We start from the raw sequence: 23232 nt of genomic DNA on the forward strand, positions 1-23232 counted from the left end.
TTCTCAGGATGTGAGCATCACTGCTAATTATTTATCCATCGCTAATTGCCCTTGAGCAGGTGGTGTGGAGCCACTTCTTCGACAGTGATTAAAGGTGAATATTGTTTCAGTGTGCTTTGTATGAGGAAGCAGAGATCAACCATCTTAGGAGCTTTAAAAAAGGGAAGACTTGCATTTCTATAGTGCCTTTCACAGCTTCAGGGTTTCCCAAAGTGCTTTGCAGCCAATGAAGTAATTTTGAAGTGTCTTCACTGTTGATGTACAGTATTTACAGCACAGAAACAGGCCATTCGGCCCAACTGGTCCATGCAGGTGTTTCTGTTCCACACGAGCCTCCTCCCACCCCCTCTTCCTCTCACCCAATCACCATATCCTTCTATTCCTTTCTCCCTCATGTGTTTATCCAGCTTCCCCTTAAATGTATCGATACTATTCACCTCAACCACTCCCTGTGGTAGTGAGGTTTACATGCACCACTCTCTGGGGAAAGATGTTTCTCCTGAATTCCCTATTGGATTTATTAGTGATTGTCTTATATTGATGGCACCTAGTTCTGAACTCCCCCACAAGTGGGAATGTACGACACAGAGGTAAGTTTTAAGCAGCGTCTTAAAGGAGGAAAGTGAGGCAGAAAGGTTTAAGGAGGGAATTCCGGAGCTTAGGGCCCAGGCAGCTGAAGGAACGGCCGCCAATGGTAGAGTGATTAAAATCAAGGATGCTCAAGGGGCCGGAGTTAGGGGAGTGCAGAGATCTCGGAGAGTTGTGGGGCTGGAGGAGATTACAGAGACAGGGAAGGGTGAGGCCATGGAGGGATTTGAAAACAAGGTTGAAAATTTTAAAATCATGACGTTGATAACTGGGAGCCAATGTAGGTTAGGGAACACAAGGGGAATAGGGGAACAGGACGTGGTGAGTTAAGACACAGGCAGCAGTGGTTTGGATGACTTCAAGTTTACAGAGGGTAGGATGTGCGAGACTAGCAAGAATAGTCAAGTCTAAAGGTAACAAAGGCAGGAATGAGGGTTTCAGCAGTAGATGAGCTGAGACAGGGGTGAAATCGGGCGAAGTTACTGAGTTGGAAATAACTGACCTCGATGATGGTGTAAATATGAAGTTGGAAGCTCATCTCTGGGTCAAATGTGACACCAATCTGCAAACAGACTGGCTTAATTTCAGGCTGTTGCCAAAGAGAGGGATGGAGTTGGTAGTTAGGGAATGGAGTTTGGAGCAGGGACAGAAAACAACAGCTTCGGTATTCCCAGTATTTATTTGGAGGAAATTTCTGCTCATCCAGCACTGGATGTCAGATAAACAGTTTGATAAATGAGAGAGAGCGGAGGAGTGGAGAGGTGTGGTGGTGAGGTAGAGCTGAGTGTGGTACAGCATATCTTAAAGTTCAACTCTGCCAGGAAGCTATTAGAAATGGTGTTAGAGAGTCAATAAGACAACATTGGGCTTAAACAGTTGCTGTAGGTCAGTGAGTTTGGAAAGTCTGGTGGAAACCTTTCACTCAGGGAAAGAGGAGAAGAAAGGGGTCCTGGGGGGGGGAAGAATCTCATGGGGAGAGGGTCCCGGGGTTGGAGGGGGGGGAGAATCTCGGGGGAGGGGGTCCGAGAGGGGAAAGAGTCTCGGCGGAGGGAGGGAGGGGGTCCCTGGGGGGGAGAATCTCGGGAGGAGGGAGAGTCTCGGGGAAGGGGTCCCTGGTGGGTGGCAGAGACAGAGAGGGACTGAGGCGGGGAGGGGTCCCGATCCTGATCCTGATTCCGGGAGCGGCCGCTGGAGGCGGGATGCACTGGCGGGCGGGGCGAAGAGCGGAGTCTCCGCCTGTTTCCGCTTCGGATCAGAAGGAAAGTTTTGCAAAGACTACGGAACTAGGAAAACAGCAAGATCCCAGTAAGCGGCCGGAGCCTGTCTCTCGGTACTGGCTGCAGGATGATGAAGCCCGATGTAAAGGTTGTGATTCTGGGCGATATGAATGTGGGGAAAACCTCCCTCCTGCATCGTTACACCGAGCGCCGCTTCCAGGGGACGGTGAGCACAGTCGGCGGAGCTTTCTTCCTGAAATAGTGGGGAGCGCATAGTGTGTCCATCTGGGACACAGCAGGTCAGTCCACCCCGAACCCCGAAACCAACCCCTTACCCCAACCCCTCACCCCTAACCATAGTGTGTCCATCTGAGACACAGCAGGTCAGTCCACCCCTAACCCTAACCCCAACCCCTTACCCCAACCCTAACCCCTAACTGTAGTGTGTCCATCTGGGACATAGCAAGGCAGTCCACCCCTAACCCCTAAACCTAACCGCAACCCCAAACCATAGTGCATCTATCTGGAACACAGCAGGATGGTCCACCCCTAACCCCAACCCTAACCCCTAATCACAGTGTATCCATCTGGGACACAGGTTAGTCCAGCCGTAACCCCAATCCTAACCCCACCAAGGAGTAACTGGTGCAGGAGAGTGAGGGAGCGACTGGAGCTAGAGAGAGAGTTGGGCTTTGAATAGGGGATCACAAAGAACTCGTCCTAGGGTTAGGTGGTTTACAGTCAGCTGACGTGATGAAATTAAGGTTTTTATATGGTATACGTATATTTCTTCTGAGTTTGTATCTTTTTTTGGATTAAGTTTTATCAAAACTTTCTATACAGCAGTTGTTTGGCTGCTTGCTCTGTTGGGTTGTGAGATTTGCTCAATGGGTTTCACACTCCCCTTGGTGAGTCAGCAGTTTGTCGGTTCTAAGTTTGAATGTGTAATCATCGCTGATTCTGTGTCCCAGTACTGAGGGAGTGAGTGCTGCACTGTCACAGGGTCAGTAGTGAGGGAGTGCTGCACTGTCACAGGGTCAGTAGTGAGGGAGTGCTGCACTGTCACAGGGTCAGTAGTGAGGGAGTGCTGCACTGTCACAGGGTCAGTAGTGAGGGAGTGCTGCACTGTCACAGGGTCAGTAGTGAGGGAGTGCTGCACTGTCACAGGGTCAGTAGTGAGGGAGTGCTGCACTGTCACAGGGTCAGTAGTGAGGGAGCGCTGCACTGCCGGAGGGTCAGTAGTGAGGGAGCGCTGCACTGCCGGAGGGTCAGTAGTGAGGGAGCGCTGCACTGCCGGAGGGTCAGTACTGAGGGAGCGCTGCACTGCCGGAGGGTCAGTACTGAGGGAGCGCTGCACTGCCGGAGGGTCAGTACTGAGGGAGCGCTGCACTGCCGGAGGGTCAGTACTGAGGGAGCGCTGCACTGCCGGAGGGTCAGTACTGAGGGAGCGCTGCACTGCCGGAGGGTCAGTACTGAGGGAGCGCTGCACTGTCGGAGTTTGTCTTTCAGGTGAGGTGTTAAACCGAGGCCCCAGCTTCCCTCTCAGGTGAATGTAAATGAAGAAGAGCAGGGGAGTTCTCCCTGGTGTCCGGGTTGACATTTATCCATCAACCAACATGACGAAGAAACAATAATAAAAACAGAAATGCTGGAAATACTCAGCAGGTTTGACAGCATCTGTGGAGAGAGAAACACTGTTAACGTTTCTGATGAAAGGTCACAGACCTGCATTGTTAACTCTGTTTCTTGCTGCACAGACACTGCCAGACCTGCTGAGTATTTCCAACATTTTCGGTTTTTCTTTCAGATTTCCAGTATCTGCAGTATCATCACTAAAAAACCTATCTGGTCATTATCACATTGCTGTTTGTGGGATCTTGCTGTGCGTAAATTGGCTGCCACGTTTCCTGAACTACAACAGTGACTACACTTCCAAAAATACTTCATTATCTGTGATCTGAAGCACTTCGAGATGTCCTGACGTTGTGAAAGGCTCTATATAAATGCACGTCTGTCTTTCCAACTTTTTTTCCTGAAAATTGCTGAATGAAGCACATTAGGAGTAGCAGTAGGCCACTCGGCCCTTCAAGCCTGCTCTGCCATTCCATAAGACCATGGCTGATCTACCTCAGATACACCTGCCTGCTCTATCCCCATACCCCTAGATTCCCTGAGTGTCTAAAAATCTATGAATCTCTGAACATAATTCACTGCATGCTAGGCCAGGTGCTGGAGAGTGGAATCTGCTAACGGGCATGCTTGGTTTGTAACACATTGGCATGAGCTGGAGGACTGCCACAATAATTTAAATTCACCCCTCCCTATGTGTTTCCAGTTGCCTATCCTGCATGTTTAATGGAGTGCTGTGTCCTGCATTTCATAGCTTGTGTTCTGAAGGTGAGCTAACCCTTGGTGCCTACCTACTTTGGATTGCAGGAGAACGATATGTTATTTGTTTACTCACCTTCTCCAACCCCACAATCCTCTGTGAATATTTGCTTGGCCCAGCTCAGCAAACTGTGTGTGTGATTTGTGTCCCTCCCTGTTCTTTACACCTCCTTTCAAAAATTTCTGGCTTCTCTTTTGTCCTTTTGCCCGCCCTTGATCGGAAAGGTGTCTTTTAAATCAGAATTGTTCAATGTAATTCTGTGCTTCTCACCCATTATGTCTCAAATTTAAAATTCTCATCTTTGTTTTCAAAAACACTCCATAGCTCTCACCCCTCCCTATCTCTGTATCTCCTCCAGCCCTACAACCCTTCGAGATAAAAGGAAAATATTGCAGATGCTGGAAATCTGGAATAAAAACAGAAAGTGCTGGAAATACTCAGCAGGTCAGGCATCTGTGGAGAGAGAAACAGAGTTAATGTTTCGGGTATGACCTTTTATCTATTAATCCTGAGATATCTACACGCCTCTAATTCTGGACCTGCAGATCATCCCCGATTTTCATCATTGCACTACTGGCGGCTGTGCCTTCAGCTGTCTGGGCCATAAGCTCTGGAATTCCCTCCCTAAACCTCACCGCCCCTCTCTCCTCCTGTAAGACCCTCCTTAAAATCAACCTGTTTGACTAAGCTTTTGGTCACCTCTCCTAATATCACCTTGTGTGGCTCAGTCAGATTTTGTTTGATTGCTCCTGTGAAGCATCTTGGGATGTTTTCCTGTGTTAAAGGTGCTATATAAATGCAAGGTGGTGGTGTTGTTCACAAAGCTAAAAACTCTCCCTCATCCGACTGTGGAATTCTAGACCCAAGTCAAAGGTGTGGCCATTGTAACCACCTCAAGTCTCCATCCCACAGAAACCATTAAGATGCTGACCTGAAATGTTTAAACAGAGCAGTCTTTTGTTTCAAAAACAAGAAATGCTGGATTCACTCAGCAGGTCTGGCAGCATCTGTGGAAAGAGAAGCAGAGTTAACGTTTCGGGTCAGTGACCCTTCTTCCAGCATCCGCAGTATTTTGCTTTTATTGCAGTCTTTTGTTTGTCTGGTTTCAAATAGTTGCTCTGTCCTTTTAATACACTGACCCAGCAGAGGTAAGCGCAGCAGAGCATCAAGTTACAATGAATTTACTGCACAGAAACAGTACCCCATAATTCCTTACACAATGAAAATTGATTGATTTGAAATATCCAATTGTCCCCCAACAGGCACAGGATCCTTTTGGGAGAGGGAGTTCTGGATTTCCACTGTGTGAAAAAATGCTTCCTGATTCCACTGCTGAATGGCCTATCTCCTATTTTAATGTTATGATACCTGTTTCTGGATTCCTGCACCAGTGGAAATAGTTTCTCTCTATCTACATTCCTAATCCAAAATCGAGGCTAACACTCTCATGCAGTTACTGTTTGTGGGACCTTGCTGTGCACAAGTTGGCTGTTGCATTTGCCGACACAAATAACTGCACTTCAGAAGCACTTGATTGACTGTGAAGCATTTTAGGATGCCTTGAGGAAGTGCAAGGTGCTAGAGAAATGCAAGTTCTTCTCCATTTCCCTTTTTGTGCAGTGATTACACATTCTGCTCTTGTTGGGGAATCACTGATTTCAAACATTGGCCAGACTTGATAATATAAATAACAGGGAGAGAGAACGCTTCACATTCTGCTCATACCCAGTAAAGACCTGTTATATCCAATGCTTTTACACAAATAGAAGGAGATGCTGATTGGGTGAGATGAGGCTCATGTGGAGCATAAACACCAGCATAAACCAGATGGGCCAAATGGCATGTTTCTGGGCTGTACATTCTATGTAAAAACCAAATAGCAGATTAATTTCTTGTGGGCAACACTTGGGTAAATTCCAAATCAATTCCTGTTCCATTGACCTTAAACTGCAGAATGCACGATAAAACAATGGGGATTCTGTAGAATGAATTAAAGGCTTACCCTGCGAAAGCTGTTGTAATAAACTTTCCATTTATTAGTAACAAGAATCTGTGAAGCGTGGTATTGTTCAGATACAAGTTTAGTTACAACTGCAATAATGTGTGATCTTTCTCTATAAACTTGAGGGTTTTGTAATACTTTTCGTTTTCTATTCTGAGTCATGAATAGAGCATTTCTTGCACAATATTGCAGACTGAGTTGAGGCTTCACTGTCACAGCTTGTTTTTAAATCTCTAAGGATCACAAGACCTGAGGTGGAGGGGGGGGGTGCTGATCTAGCCGAGTCTGTCAGGAGCTTGTTTCAATATCTTCATAAGGCTGCTGACTGCCATAGTCTATGTTGCTTGATCCTGTAAAGTTGAATTAGCTGTCCAGTTTGATGTCTTGTCACTAACAGAAGGTGAAAGCTGCTTTTCTGGAATTGTGGAGGAGCAGAGCGATTTCGGGTCCAAGTACAGAAATCACTAAAAGCGAGTGGACAGGTACAAAATATAATTTTAAAAACTACTGGAATGTACATCTTTATCTCAAAGTGACTGGAATACAAAGGGGTGGATGTTATGCTACAGTTATATAAAGCTCTGGTTAGAACCCATCTGGAGTAACTGGGTTCAGTTCTGGGCACTGCACCACAGGAAGGATGTATCGGCCTTGGAGGGGGTGCAGCGTAGATTCACCAGAATGATACTGGGGCTTAAAGGGTTAAATTATGAGGATCGGTTGCACAGACTCTTCCCTCGAACAATAGCAGATTAAGGGGGATCTAATCGAGGTGTTTAAGGTGATTAAAGGATTTGATAGGGTTGATAGAGAGAAACTATTTCCTCTGGTGGGGGGAGTCCAGAACAACGGGGCAGAACCTTAAAATTCTAGCCAGGCCGTTCAGGGGTGATGTCAGGAAGCACTTCTTCACACAAAGGCTAGTGGAAATCTGGAAATGTCTTCCCCAAAAAAGCTGATGAGGCTGGGGGTCAATTGAAAAACTGAGATTAATAGATTTTTGTTGAGTAAAGGGGATTAAGAGATATGGAGTTAAGATACAAATCAGCTATGATCTGATTGGAAGTTGGAACAGACTCAAGGGGGCTGAATGGCCTCCTGCTGTTCCAATGTTCCTTTTGATTAAGGAATACTGATCAGTCTAATGTACTATAAGTTTCTAGTTTCCCAGTTCAAATTGCTGTCTTGAACTTTTGTACTTGATCAAGTTTGCTTTAATTCCCCATACTCTGTTCTAGCACAGTACTTGGCACAGACTTTAATTTAAAGGTAAATCACATTGACATTTTTATTTGGATCTAGAGTTAGTTTTGATGTCTGGGCTATTCCCTGTTTCTATGGCTGAGCCCAGTAAAAGTTGGAGATATAGATGTGATCACTGAAGGGAGTAGTGGTTGTGGTTAGTTCAAAGCCTGCTGCTTTAGACAGTTTAAAAATGAACAGACATGAAGCTGATTTTTTTAGCCATTATTGGCTACAGTTTAAAAACTAAAGAAATTCAAATGCCTCTTCACTTGTATACAAAGATTTTGTTTGCATAGTTCTGAATGTCCCAGTAACACGCAAAATAAACAATATCGAGAGGCATAGAATGCAAAAGCAGTTACACTAAATCTTTATAAAACACTGATTAGGCTCCAACTGGTGTATTGTGGACAATTCTGGGTTCCACACTTTCGGAAAGACGTCGAGGCCTTGGAGAGAGTGCAGAGGAGATTTACTGGAATGGTCCCAGGGATGAGGGTCTTCAGTTATATGGAGAGACTGGAGAAGCTGGGATTGTACTACTTAGAGCAGAGAAGGTCGAGGAGATTTAATAGAGATGCTTAAAATCATGAACAGTTTTGATAGAGTAAATAAGGAGAAACTGTTTCCTCTGGCTGGAGGGTCGGTAACCAGAGGACACAGATTTAAGGTAATTGACAAAAGAACTGGTGAGGCGACATGAGGAGAATGTTTGTTTTTTACACAGTGAGTTGTTGTGATCTGGAATGCACTGCCTGAAAGGGCAGAGGAAGCAGATTCAATAGTAACTTTTCAAAGGGAATTGGATAAATATTAAAAAGGAAAATAATTGCGGGGCTATGGGGAAAGAACGGGAGCGGGACTAATTGTGCAGCTCTTTCAAAGAGCCAGCACAGGCACGATGGGCTGAATGGACTCCTGTGCTGTATGATTTGATGATTCCATGTGGTTTTGTTTCTCTCCATCTTTGGTAAGAAACTGGAACTCATCTGCAGTCAAGAGTATCTTCACATTGAAAAGCTTTTCAGTGTGATACCTAAAACTGTTAGGAGAAAATCTTTTTAAAGGTTTGTGTGAGTCACTTGGCTGTGATTGTATAGGTATCGGGGCAGGGGGAGGGATTGGTATAGCTGCTGGCTTGTGCAATCAGGGCAACCCACCTTGTAACTCCCGAAATAAAACCTGGCAACGCACAGCGGCTCAGTCTGTCCCTCTAACTGGAAAATACAGAAAATGACCTTTCAGGTTATCCTTTCCTTCATGTTTTAAGTTGGTTTCCAGGATGCTGCTATCAATGAGCTGCTGTTTAGGCTATTTTGAAAATCAGTCTTTGTTAACCCACAACAGCTCCCGCAATCCGAACTCAGAGACCAGTTTTGTGAAAGGCTCCACACTAGACTGTGTGTCAGTCTCTTCAGCACATGCCTTTCTACTGAAGAAAGTACAGCAAACTGGGCAATCTGCAGTTGTGGCCTCTTGTGGTTTGGCGGGGGGGGGGGGGATGTGTGGTTTGGCGGGGGGGGGGGAGGATGTGTGGTTTGGCGGGGGGGGGGATGTGTGGTTTGGCGGGGTGGGGGGATGTGTGGTTTGGCGGGGGGGGGGAATGTGTGGTTTGGCGGGGGGGGGGAATGTGTGGTTTGGCGGGGGGGGGGGATGTGTGGTTTGGCGGGGGGGGGGATGTGTGGTTTGGCGGGGGGGGGGATGTGTGGTTTGGCGGGGGGGGGGGAATGTGTGTTTTGGCGGGGGGGGGGGATGTGTGTTTTGGCGGGGGGGGATGTGTGGTTTGGCGGGGGGGGGATGTGTGGTTTGGGGAGGGGGGGGGGATGTGTGGTTGGGGGGGCGGTGGTGGGGAGGGTGGCTCGGTGTTGAAGTTGAATGAACACTGTAGTGAAGCACCTTGGGATGTTTTATGATGTGGAAATAAGAACATAGGAACTAAGAGCAGGAGTAGGCAATTCAGCCCCTCAAGCCTGCTCCGCCATTCAATACGATCATGGCTGATCTCATCTCGGACTCAACTCCACTTTCCTTCCCATTCTCCAAAACCCTTCAACCCATTACTAATTAAAAATCTGTCTATCTCCTCAAATTTACTCAATGTCCCGGCATCCACCGCACTCTTGGGCAGTGAATTCTACAGACTCACGACCCTGTGAGAGAAGTAATTTCTCCTCATCTTGGTTTTAAATCTGCTACCCCTTATCCTAAAACTATGACCTCTTGTTCTAGATTGCCCCACAAGCGGAAACATCCTCTCTACGTCTACTTTGTCAATCCCCTTAATCATCTTATATATCTCAATTAGATCTCCTCTCATTCTTCTAAACTCGAGAGAGTAAAGGCCTAAACTGCTCAATCTCTCTTCATTAGACAAACCCCTCATCTCTGGAATAAGTCTAGTGAACCTCCTCTGAACTGCCTCCATTGAAACTACATCCCTCCTCAAGTAAGTGGACCAAAACTGTATACAATACTCCAGGTGCGGTCTCACCAATGCCTTGTACAGTTGCAGCAACACTTCCCTACTTTTATACTCTGTTCCTTTAGCAATAAATGGCAAAATTCCATTTGCCTTCCTTTATCACCTGCAAACTAGTTTTCTGCGATTCATGCACAAGGACACCCAGATCCCTCTGCACTGAAGCACTCTGAAGTTTCTCTCCATTTAGATAATAATTTGTCTTTCTATTCTTCCGACCAAAATGGATAACCTCACACTTATCCACGTTAAACTCCATCTGCCAAATTTTGGCCCATTCACCTAACTATCCTATCCATATCCATTTGTAAATTTCTTAATTGCAACTTACTATCCCACCTGTTTTAGTGTCATCTGCAAATTTGGCTATAATACCTTCTATCCCTGCATCCAAGTCATTAATATAGATTGTAAATAGTTGGGGCCCGAGGACCGAACCCTGTGGCACCCCACTAGTTAGATCTTGCCAACCAGAAAAAGACCCATTTATCCCGAGACTCTGTTTTCTGTTGGTTAGCCAATCTTCTATCCAAGCTAATAAATTGTCCCTAACCCCATGTGATCTTACCTTGTGTATTAACCTTTTGTGCGGCACCTTATCAAATGCCTTCTGGAAGTCCAGATATACTACATCTACAGGATCCCCATTATCCACTTTACTTGTTACATCTTTGAAGAATTCTAGCAAATTAGTCAAACACGATTTACCCTTCATAAAACCATGCTGACTCTGATGGATTGCGTTTTAACTTTCTAAATGTCCTGTTATTACTTCCTTAATAATGGATTCTAACAATTTCCCAATGACAGATGTTAAACTAACTGGTCTATAGTTTCCTACTTTCTGCCTCCCTTTTTGAATAAGGGCGATAGATTAGCTTTTTTCCAATCCACTGGAACCTTTCTCGCTTCTAGGGAATTTTGGAATATTATAACCAATGGATCCACTATCTCCGCTGCCACTTCCTTTAAGACCCGACATAAGAGCAGGAGTAGGCCATTCAGCCCTCGAGCCTGCCCCGCCATTCAATAAGATCATGGCTGTTCTGTCCCAGGCCTCAACTCCTCTTTCGGGCCTGCTCCTTATAACCCTCAACTCCCCGAGATTTCAAAAATCTATCTACCTCCTCCTTAAATACATTTAGTGACCTAGCCTCCACAACTCTCTGAGGCAGAGAATTCCAGATGGGAGCAGAGGCCATTCTATAAGTGATATCTCTGGTCCCCATCCTGGAAGGATCTTGTGCTGCTTCTGTTCCGAAGAAGGGTCACTGACCTGAAACATTAACTCTGCTTCTCTTTCCACAGATGCTGCCAGGCCTGCTGAGTATTTCCAACATTTCTTGTTTTTATTTCAGATTTCCAGCATCCGCAGTATTTTGCTTTTATATTTTATTGTGCCGCTTCTGTTAGTGACGTTTTCACAAACCTACCTTCTGATCAAATTTTCAGTTTAATCCCCCCTGACCACTTTATTTTTCACTCTGCTTTTATCAACAGTGGTTTAGCTTTCTGTGGAAAGCATTTCCAACAGTTAAGATTTTTTTTAAGCTGCTTTCACTTCACAAAAACTCTTTGGCAAGTTTACTTTTATTTAAAACTTGCACTTTTCCCTATCAATGTTTGATGAAAGTCTTTTTTGGTTACTGGACCTTTCAGGCTTTCATCTGGGTGAAGTTAATGGCGCTAGCTTGCAATGTGTTCCAGCTGCAAATGATCGTTAAGATCATTGCAACTGCTCATCTTTATCCAACCTCCTGAAGAATATTGGGCTAACGCCCAAGTTCTGGGAACAAAGCAGAAGGGCCGTTGGGGGTGGGGTGGGGTAGGCTTGGCAAGAGGAGGCTGTGGGTCGGGGCTGGCCTGCACATATACCAATGAAGAGAAGTTGCAAAAGCTAACGAGAAGCTCTGAAAAAACTGCCAGTTCAGAGAGGCGCTGGCTTTGTGTCAAGTTGCACAAAGGAGAGGTTGGCTGACTTCAAATGAGCTAAAGTTAGACCCAACTGCCCAAATTCTTGCAATGCAGGAAAGTGTATTTTGCTGAGGGGGTGGATTTAGAAACACTTAATAGGAAAGTGGCAGTGGTTAGCACCGCAGCCTCACACTTCCAGTGACCCGGGTTCAATTCTGGGTACTGCCTGTGCGGAGTTTGCAAGTTCACCCTGTGACGCGTGGGTTTTCGCCAGGTGCTCCGGTTTCCTCCCACCTCCAAAGACTTGCACGTTGATAGGTAAATTGGCCGTTGTAAATTGCTACCAGTGTAGGTAGGTGGTAAAAGAATTGAGGGAAGGTGGGGATGTGGTAGGGAATATGGGATTAATGTAGGATTAGTATAAATGGGACGTTGACAGTCAGCACAGACTCGGTGGGCCGAAGGGCCTGTTTCAGTGCTGTATCTCTAAATAAATAAATAAAGCCAGCACTGACACTGAGATTTCATTTCCCACCCCAGAAATTATGTATTTTACTTAATTTGCTGCATTTGGGAGCCAGCTCTTAGTGTCAGCTTGGCCGAGTTGGTAACTTTCTCAGTCCAAAGGTCGTGGGTATCAGCGACATGTCAGAGAGTTGAGCCCATAATCCAGACTGATATTCCAGTACAGTTACCAAGGGAGTGCTTCCCTGCCGGAGGGGCAGTACCGAGGGAGCCCACCGACTCCCACAGCTACCTAGAATACATTTCCTCACACCCTGTTTCCTGTAAGGACTCCATCCCATTCTCCCAGTTTCTCCATCTCCATCCAGTTCTGATGATGCAACTTTCCACAATAGCACTTCTGACATGTCTTCCTTTCTCCTCAACCGAGGTTTCCCTCCATTGTGGTTGACAGAGCCCTCAACCATGTCCAGCCCATTTCCTGCACTCTGCCCTCACCCCTTCCCTCCCTCCCAGAACCGCGACAGGGTTCCCCTTGTCCTTGTTTTCTACCAACCAGCCTCCACATCCAAAGGATCATTCTCCACCATTTCTGCCACCTCCAGCGTGATGCCACTACCAAACACATCTTCCACTCCTTCCCCTTTCAGCATTCCAAAGTGATCATTCTCTCCGCGACATCCTGGTCCACTCCTCCATTACCCCTAACACCTCGTCCCTTTCCCACGGCACCTTCCCCTGCAATCGCAGGAGGTGTAATACCTATCCTTTTCCCTCCTCTCTCCTCACTATCCAAGGCCCCAAACACTCCTTTCAGGTGAAGCAGCGATTTGCTTGTACTTCTTCCAATGTAGTATACTGTATTCGCTGCACACAATGCGGTCTCTACATTGGGGAGAACAAACGCAGACTGGGTGACCGCTTTGCGGAACACTTCTGCTCAGTCCGCAAGCAGGACCCCGAGCTTCTGGTCGCTTGCCATTTCAACAATTCCGCCCCCCCCCCCACCCCCCACCCCCCTCCCTGCTCTCAAGCCAACATTTCTGTCTTTGGCCTGCTGCAGTGTTCCAGTGAACATCAATGCAAACTCGAGGAACAGCATCTCATTTACCGATTAGGCACTCTAGGCCTACAGGACTGAACATTCAGTTCAATAATTTCAGACCATGAACTGGCCCTTTTTTATTATTTTATTTTGTTATATAATTTTTTACCATGTGCCTGCCTTAAACTGGGTTTTTCATGTTTGTGCTTTTGGCTAGGGCTGTTCATTATTTTGTCATTTAACACCCCCTCTGCACTAATGCTTTGTCTTTCACCACATCATTAGCACACTCTCTTTGCCCCATGACCTCCTTGCTAGTTAATCTCTCCTGCCCTATCACACACCAGGGGCGGTACAGTGGCGCAGTAGTTAGCACCGCAGCCTCACAGCTCCAGGGACCCGGGTTCGATTCTGGGTACTGCCTGTGCAGAGTTTGCAAGTTCTCCCTGTGACCGCGTGGGTTTTCACCGGGTGCTCTGGTTTCCTCCCACAGCCAAAGACTTGCAGATGATAGGGAAATTGGCAGTTGTAAATTGCCCCTAGCGTAGGTAGGTGGTGGGGGATATGGGATTGCTGTAGGGTTAATATAAATGGGTGGTTGTTGGTCGGCACAGACTCGGTGGGCCGAAGGGCCTGTTTCAGTGCTGTCTCTCAAAATATATAGAATAACACCTTCCGTTTTGTTCTCTTCCCCACCACCCCTGCTTAGAACCTATTACGTTGCAGAGGGATACGGTCCCCGGAAGTGCAGAAGGTTTTAGTTTAGGCAAGCATCAAGATCGGCGCATGCTTGGAGGGCTGAATGGCCTGTTCCTGTGCTGTACTGTTCTTTGTTTTTTCTTCTATTTCTAACCTTGCCAGTTCTGATGAAGGGTCACTGACCTGAAACATAAACTCTGCTTCTCTCTCCACAGATGCTGCCAGACCTGCTGAGTATTTCCAGCACTTTCTTTCATTTGTTTTGTAGCTTGTGTAAATGACATCACTGCAACTTCCCTGTGACCCCTGTGTGCTGATTTCTTAACCACCTCTTTCCCTTTTTGTCTTGTTTCCTTTTTATAGTCCTACTTTCTGTGACCTCTGTCCATCTGGTGACACTCTTTTCTGGGTGGCCCTCAGCACCCGCCTCCTCTTGCGGGTGGCACTCTACCTGATGGTACTGCTCCCCATTTTCAGTTCCCAGTCACTTGTCCCTGTGGCCTGGAGTTAACCCTTTCCCTTCATTATGACAACATGCGACTGAAGCCGGGACTACCCTCTCACCCTCAATAAATCCTGTGCTTTTATTTCTCCCCAAGTGGCCTTTCAAAAAACACAATCCCTTCCCATAGATTTTTGGTTTCCAATTTTTTGCAACTTTATTGGTTCAATCAAATGCAAATTATCTGTCAGAGAATAATGTTTTGGGTCACAGTCTATGAGTAATTTGAGACAGCACGTGTGTTGAGTGTAGTGTTCTTGGGAGGAGCAGCTGACTTTGAGCCTATGATTCCCAGAGCGTTCCACCACTGGGGATTTTCCTCACTTCATGTCCGGGTCTGTTGGCGACTCATTGATAGAGATTGTTCGCTGTGATTGGTCAATAACTCCATTATTGTTGTATCATGTGACTACCATGATAGGAGAAGGTGAACTCGATGGGTCCTGGTCTTTTAGTGTTCAGTCATTCCTGTGTCCCTATCGATTGTACCAAGCTGTCGTGTATAAACCTTTCTCATAGCTTCTATCGTGTGAACAGACTTCGTCCCACAGAATCATGAACACTTTAGAAAGTTTGTCAAGTTTTTGAGTAAAATGAGACTTCCGCTTTCTGATAAGGAAACTTTGAATTTGGCACTAATGTGCTTTTTGTAACTTTCCTCAATTTTTTTCTGTGTGTAATTTGTACACATCAACCGGCAATGTTTCAACATCAGCATTTCAGAAAATATTTGCCTTTCCTCGCTGGGATTGAATTTTCTTCATGCGAAGCATTGGGTTGTTTTAGAACAAACTGTGTCGAAAGGGAAATGTGTGGCGTGACCCCTTAATCATTCAGGGTGTGCTTGATTGAAACCACACAGTGGAGACAGTCTCTCACCTCTCTGAGCATGTTCCTATTAATCATGTTTTAGATCATTTTTGTCCTTTTTTATTATAAGAAAGAAAATTGTTGCAGTGTGTAATTAGTTTCACTTCCAATGGAACGTGGGAACGGGAGGAGGCCATTCAGTCCCTCCAGCCTATTCCACCAATCACTTAGATCAAGGCTGATGTGTATCTTAACCTCATCTCCCCGCCTTGGTTCTGTAACCCTTAATCCCCTTACCCAACAAAAATCGATCAATCTCAGTTTTGAAATTTTCAATTGACCCTCAGCCTCAACAGCCTTTTTGGGGGAGAGAGTTCCAGATTTCCACTCCCCTTTGTGTGAAGAAGTGCTTCCCAACATCAGCCCTGAACGGCCTGGCTCTAATTTTAAGGTTCTGCCCCCTTGTTCTGGACTCCCCCCACGAGAGGAAATAGTTTCTCTCTATCGACCTTATCAACTCCTTTAATCATCTGAAACACCTCGATTAGATCACTCCTTAGTCTTCTATACTCGAGGGAATAGAAGCCTTACCTTGCCCTGTGCAGGAAAATACATTTTTATGTTTGAAACTGTGAAAGGAGTAAAGGAGATTATGATGCTGATGTAATTGTGATGCTGGGTTGGCAGTTACTAGAAGTGTTTCCTCAAGGTTGTCTGAGGATCGGCACTTGTATCTCCAAAGAGCGATGCCTGCCATGGCTGAATTGCAGAGGGGCAAGCAGCTCCTCCCCTCTGAGTGTGTGTGTCTCTGTGTCTCTTGTTATGAAAGTGCTTCCATTTTTAATATTTTTTGAGGTCTCTTGTTTTAGAATTGTGGAGATGGAGAGATGGATTCATTTGAGACTGAAGGGATTCCGTGGATGTATTCTGTTAAAAAGGTCAATAGAAGGACTTTATGACTTGAAATTTATGTTTAAAAGCAACACTTACTGGAAGTCACATGTCTTCAGCTCAGTAAACAGGTACCTTCTGTCTATGGGAGTTGTTTACAGAAAAATTACATGTCAAGATTTGTGGTGGTTAGGAGGTTTTGACTTTCTGGTTGGTGTGTGGACTGTTTTGAATGTTGTTATGACCCAAGGAGAGAGTTCTTCTTTGGCCTCCTTATCTCGAGAGACAATGGGTAAGCGCCTGGAAGTGGCCAGGCGCTGCTCCACACACCACTGGAGTGGCTATAAAGGCCAATTCCAGAGTGACAGGCTCTTCCACAGGTGCTGCAGAAAAATTTGTTTGTCGGGGCTGTTACACAGTTGGCTATCTCCTTGCGCCTCTGTCTTTTTTCCTGCCAACTGCTAAGTCTCTTCGACTCGTCACACTTTAGCCCCGCCTTTATGGCTGCCCACCAGCTCTGGCGAACGCTGGCAACTGACTCCCACGACTTGTGATCAATGTCACAGGACTTCATGTTGCGTTTGCAGACGTCTTTAAAGTGGAGACATGGACGGCCGGTGGGTCTGATACCAGTGACGAGCTCGCTGTACAATGTGTCCTTGGGGATCCTGCCATCTTCCATGCGGCTCACATAGCCAAGCCATCTCAAGCGCCGCTGACTCGGTAGTGTGTATAAGCTGGGGATGTTGGCTGTCTCGAGGACTTCTGTGTTGGAGATACGGTCCTGCCACCTGATGCCAAGTATTCTCCGGAGGCAGCGAAGACGGAATGAATTGAGACGTCGCTCTTGGCTGGCATACGTTGTCCAGGCCTCGCTGCCATAGAGCAAGGTACTGAGGACACAGGCTTGATACGGAACACAAAAGTCCGAGTGTATCAGTGCGGCATTTTCCCACACTCTCTTGGCCAGTCTGGACATAGCAGTGGAAGCCTTTCCCATGCGCTTGTTGATTTCTGCATCGAGAGACAGGTTACTGGTGATAGTTGAGCCTAGGTAGGTGAACTCTTGAACCACTTCCAGAGCGTGGTCGCCAATATTGATGGATAGAGCATTTCTGACGTCCTGCCCCATGATGTTCGTTTTCTTGAGGCTGATGGTTAGGCCAAATTCATTGCAGGCAGCCGCAAACCTGTCGATGAGACTCTGCAGGCACTCTTCAGTGTGAGATGTTAAAGCAGCATCGTCAGCAAAGAGGAGTTCCCTGACGAGGACTTTCCGTACTTTGGACTTCGCTCTTAGACGGGCAAGGATGAACAACCTGCCCCCTGATCTTGTGTGGAGGAAAATTCCTTCTTCAGAGGACTTGAACGCATGAGAAAGCAGCAGGGAGAAGAAAATCCCAAAAAGTATGGGTGCGAGAACACAGCCCTGTTTCACGCCACTCAGGATAGGAAAGGGGTCTGATGAGGCACCATTATGTTGAATTGTGCCTTTCATATTGTCATGGAATGAGGTGATACTTAGTAGCTTTGGTGGACATCCGATCTTTGCTAGTAGTCTGAAGAGACCATGTCTGCTGATGAGGTCAAAAGGCTTTGGTGAGATCTATGAAAGCAACGTAGAGGTGCATTTGTTGTTTGCAGCATTTCTCTTGTAGCTGGCAAAGGGAGAACAGCATGTCAATGGTGGATCTCTCTGCTCGAAAGCCGAACTGTGCCTCAGGGTGATGATATTGGCATCGAGCATGTCCTGAGGTACTGCTCCCTCGTCCCAGCACAGGCAAAGCAGTTCATGTAGTGCTGAGAGTATAGCAGGCTTGGCACTCTTGATAATTTCAGAAGTAATGCTGTCCTTCCCAGGGGCTTTTCCGCTGGCTAGAGAATCAATGGCATCACTGAGTTCCGATTTTGTTGGCTGTATGTCCAGCTCATCCATGACTGGTCGAGGCTGGGCTGCATTGAGGGCAGTCTCATTGACAAACATTCTCCCTGGAGTACAGTTCTAGGTAGTGCTCAACCCAGCGGTCCATTTGTTTGCGTTGGTCAGTGATTATGTCCCCTGATTTAGATTTGAAGGGGGGCGATCTTCTTGATGGTTGGCCCAAAAGCTCTCTTAATGCCATCATACATTCCTCTGATGTTTCCGATGTTTGAGGCCAGCTGAATATGACTGCATAGGTGTTGCCAGTAGTCATTTGCACAGCGCCTGGCTGTTCTTTGTGCAGTGCTTCTGGCTGCTTTAAGTGCTACGGATGTTAACTCGCTGGGGGCTTTCTTGTAGTTCAACAGTGCAATGCGCTTAGCGGCTATGACAGGTTCCAGCTCTTCATTATGAGATTGAAACCAGTCTGCATTTCTCTTCGCACGTTTGCCGTAGGTGGTCAAAGCTGACTCATAGATGGCGTCTCTGATGTGGGCCCACAGTAATGCGCTGTTAATTCAGTCCCATACTCCACAGTAGAGGTGAGCAAAGGAAACCCAGTGCGAGCCCGAATTCCGGACCCAGAAGTCCGACCCCACCCAACCCAAACCCGACGCATGTCGTCAGGACACGTCGGGGTCGGGTCGGGTGGCAGGCCTTTACATCAGTACATGGGTAAAGGCCTGCTACCCGACCTGACCCCGATGGGATCCGACAGCATGTGTCAGGTTCAGGTCGGATCGAGCTTCCGGGTCCAGCATTTGGACTTGGGTCAGGTTTCCTTTGCACACCTCTACTCCACAGGACACAGCATATCAAGAGAGTTTTCCACCTACCAAAGAATGGCCAAATTAGACACACTATTTGTCCCCCAGAATAAAACACACCAAAACCAGGTTTCTTTAAACAATAACAACATTAACTATTTATTAGAAAAGAAATAATAAGTCTTAACTACCAACAAGATAAATCTATATGTATGAAAAACTCCTTATTTCCTTAACCCTCATGCACACACACACAGATTTTTAAAAAAAATGGTTAACTGGGGAAAAAGGATTTTATGGTTTACAGCTGTTTGCTAGGAATAAAAAGGGAAAAATAAAATGATTGAGTTTATCACATTCTGGTAGGATGTTTTTGGTACGATGAGGTGTCCTAGAGTCGAATAGTCAGATGCCATTCGAAGTCTGTTTAGGCGAGGTTGTTGAACAGTCTGCGATGGGTAGGTATTTAAGGCAATTTGTCTGCAGCAGGCATCACAGAAGTCTTTCAGCCAAGGTGCAGCAACAGGTCTGTTTGGGTTTTGAAGAAGCTGTCAAGCCATAGAAGCTTTCTTGAGATTTCAGGATCTCCCAAAACACAGGAGGCAACAGGAACCACTCTTGAGGCAGAAATTCTTTAAAGACTGGAGATAATAGGAATTTGCTACCTCTGACATATAGGGGTTTCTTCTTTGAAAAGCAGTCTTCTTCTACTGAGTGAAGTAACTTTTTTTTTCCCTGGGTCTTTTTTCTCTCTCCAGGCAGTTCACAGCCACATTTCAAATACAGGATTTCTTTTCAAGAGATGCAAGTCTTCCTTTAGAGAGAGAGGTCGTTTTCTCCAGTCTCCAGGCAGGTCACAGCCAGTTTCAGCTGCCTGCTCCTTGTCCAGCACACTGGTCTTTTAAAGGGTCCAAGTGGAAAAAACCTTTGAGTGTGGTCACATGTCCAGACCCAGAGTGTGCCCTGTCACTCAAAAGCTGCTCTGAAGAAAGGTCAAGCCCCTGTGGTTTCCTTGAAATTGCTGGCTTTCCTGTCCTTGTACAAGTTCAACTTCCTTTCAAAGAACCCGTAAAGTACATCCTTTGTGATGAACTTCCTTTCAAAGCATTGCAAATTTGTTGGTTTCTTCAATGTCCACTGAACATCCTTTTTTCAGTTTTTTACAACACACAAAATTCTAAGTTTTTAATACAGAAACAAAACCTTGTGACAATGTCAGTTGGGGGTCAGCCAGCTAAGAGAAAAACACCCGGCTCATCTTTCTCCACCTCTCTGAGAAACTCTGAAAAATCCAGTGTATGATAGCTAAAACCCCTGATGCCCCATTTCTCCTGAAGCTCCTGGAAAGCCTGTCAGATTAATTTTCAACACTACCTGAAAAAAAATTGATCCCGAAAAGATCCCAGTGACCCGTCTACGTGTACGCAGACATCAGACTCTATGCCATCTAACAGAACATATCTTATCCTTTTTCTTCAAGAATTAACAAGTATTTTGGCCAAAGCATCTTTACTTTTGCTTTAACCTGTGTGTTTCTGTGTGTGTTGGGTATTTAGAAGGGAATATATATATTTACTGTCATATTTCAAACTGTGTGTTGAAGCTTTGTATCTTTATTGACTAACTTGTTTTATAATAAATTAATACTTGTTTATTAAAGAAACCTGGTTGGTGGATCTTATTCTGAAATAAAAAAAGTACAGTCTATGATTGACTGTATCGGTTACTGGGTAAACATTTAAATATATGTTGACTTGTGGGGAAGTGGAGTTAGAGAAAGACAGTGCACTCCTCCCACCTCGGTCGTAACACTCTGTGTCTGTGTGTGTGGGGGGGTGGTTTGGGGTTGGGGGGGGTCTGTGTGTGTGGGGGGGGGTGTATTTGCGGGGATGGTTTCTGTGTGTGTGTGTGTGTGTGTAGATTGGTGGCAGTATCCTCGCACTGTTGTGGTGAGCTCATGTATTTGCTGCTTGCCTCGTGCTGACTTAGACCTGTGTTAGTTGGAATGAAAAGGAAAGACTTGCATTTCTATAGCGCTTTTCACAACCTCAGGATGTCCCAAAGCACTTTACAGCCAATTAAATACTTTTTTGAAGCGTAATCTCTGTTGTAATGTAGGAAACGTGGCATCCAATTTGTACACAGCGAGATCCCACAAACAGCAATGAGATAAATGACCAGATCTCTGATGTTGTTTGAGAGGTAAATATTGGCCTGGATATCAGGGAGAAGGGGAGAACTCCTCGGCTCTTCTTCAAAATAGTGGGCATGGGATATTTTACATTCACCTGAGAGGGCAGACAGGGCCTCAGTTTAGAGTCTCAGCCGAAAGATAGATAGTTCAATTTAGTACCACCCCAGATGTATGATTAGGTTTGGGGATTCTGTGTCTGGAATGGGTTGGCTTTTCTGACGATTTGCCTTATTTTGACAGGACGGGAGCAGTTCCACGGTCTGGGCTCCATGTATTGTCGTGGAGCTGCTGCTGTTATACTCACTTACGATGTGACAAACCGTCAGAGTCTCCAGGAACTGGAAGACCGATTCCTCACACTGACCGACACAGCACAGCCTGACTGTATCTTTGCTGTCGTGGGGAATAAATCGGACTTGACTGATGACTGTGCAGAGATCGACGAAACTGAGGCAGAGGCGCTTGTTCCAGCATCTCCTGCTCCCAGAGCAAGTAAACAGGTCTTCAAAGAGGATGCGATTAACCTCTATAAGCAACTCATTAAATACAAGATGCTGGATGAAAAGGATTTCCCAGTCGCAGAGAAAATGTGTTTTGAAACCAGCGCCAAGACGGGCTACAATGTAGATCAGCTCTTTGAGACCATTTTTGAACTGGTAGTGTCTCGCATTGTGAAGAAGCCGGTCAAACCCTCAGAGACTGTGGACCTGAGGCACAGTCTGAAGTCTCATCGCACTAAATCACACTGCTGTACTTGAGAAAAATGGTTGAATGCTTTTCTGCATTAAACTTCATCTTCAAATGGAGGAGAAATCCCACTCTGCAATACAGTATAAATTCATAAAGGAGTGAGCGTGTGTGCAATTGAGATCCATCGTGAAGAACAAAGGCCCCTCGCTGATCAATGCTATGTTTCCGTTCGAGAATAAATTCAATCTGGAACTACCTTGTGTTAGAATAAACAGAATGTTACACTATCGGTTCTGCAATATGTACTTAACATTGCCCCCCTGGACAGTATTAGAACATTCAGTGCTCCGCTCATGGGCTTGTATAGCTGTGATTAAATGACCAATGACCAGTGTTAAAGGTTAATTTGACAGGTAACTGAGTAAGCTGCTTTGAACTGGTCAGGGCAGTCTTCGGGATGAGGGGAGAGATATGGATTTAATTCCCTCGCAGTGGTGCCTCAGCAGATTCTAGATTATTGGAGGAAATTCCTGCTACAAATTAATGGTTTGAAATCAGATAAAGACCAAGCTGTGATGTAATTTAATGTGACTTCCCTGACAAATTGTGATCAATGGTTTTTTTCTTAGAATTTTTAAGAATGCTACCTGTTAACAGACTTGTGAAAATTAAATTGACTTTTGAACTGTTGAATTTGTGCATGTCTGCAAATCACCATTGCTTGGGCTCCAATAGCTGGCTATAGTATAGTAAATTGTATACATTTCTTTACTGTATATAAAGCTCTGTTAATTTCAAAACCTCCAAATTTTACAGTATCTATTAACTTTTCATTTATTTCTGCCCTTTTCCTGTTGCTAAGAGTCCCAGAGATTGCTAGTGCCCAAGGAGGCCATTTGGCATGTTGTGTCTGTGCTAGCTCTTCTAAGCAGTCCAAACCTAATACATCTACCCTGCTTTCTCCTCGTAGCCAGCCCAGAATCTTCACAAGTAGCAGAGTAGTTATGTTACTAGACTAGTAGTGCAGAGGCCTGGACTACTAATTCACCACAACTTGCATTTATATAGTGCCATTAACGTAATAAATCCTACAGTGGCAGTTTGTAAATTTGAATTCAGCTAGTTCAATAAATCTGTACTAAAAAGCTAGTCTCAGTAATGGTGACCATGAACCATCAGATTGTCGTAAAAATTCATCCAGTTCACTAATGTCCCTTAGGGAAGGAAACCTGCTGTCCTTACCCAGGGCACTGTATGTGACTCCAGACCCACAGCAGTGTAGTTGACATTTAACTGCCCTCTTCAATGGTCAAGCAAAACACTCAGTTGTATCAAACTGCTACAATTAAAAAGCTGCACAGATCACCTGACATGAAGACATCCGATTCAGACATGATAAAGCAAAGTCCTCCTC

At 45.6% G+C, this 23232-nt stretch overlaps 1 protein-coding gene across 1 annotated transcript; it reads left to right on the plus strand.

The window, feature by feature from the left end:
• Window positions 1-1772: 1772 nt before the first annotated feature.
• rab20 (RAB20, member RAS oncogene family) lies at window positions 1773-22626 on the plus strand. The gene is made up of 2 exons (XM_068034181.1): window positions 1773-2031; window positions 21369-22626. The coding sequence occupies exons 1-2, from the start codon at window positions 1788-1790 to the stop codon at window positions 21884-21886; spliced, it is 762 nt and encodes a 253-aa protein (XP_067890282.1). The 5' UTR covers window positions 1773-1787; the 3' UTR covers window positions 21887-22626.
• Window positions 22627-23232: the final 606 nt, after the last annotated feature.

Source organism: Heterodontus francisci, chromosome 6 (genome assembly GCF_036365525.1).
Source record: "Heterodontus francisci isolate sHetFra1 chromosome 6, sHetFra1.hap1, whole genome shotgun sequence".
Lineage (NCBI taxonomy): Eukaryota > Metazoa > Chordata > Chondrichthyes > Heterodontiformes > Heterodontidae > Heterodontus > Heterodontus francisci.

Excerpts from the sequence above, each read along its gene's own strand:
- rab20 (XM_068034181.1), top strand. The coding sequence starts at position 1,788 with ATGCACTGGCGGGCGGGGCGAAGAGCGGAGTCTCCGCCTGTTTCCGCT. Across the intron at positions 2,032-21,368 it reads AGCGCCGCTTCCAGGGGACG|GACGGGAGCAGTTCCACGGT; the intron begins GTGAGCACAGTC and ends TTATTTTGACAG.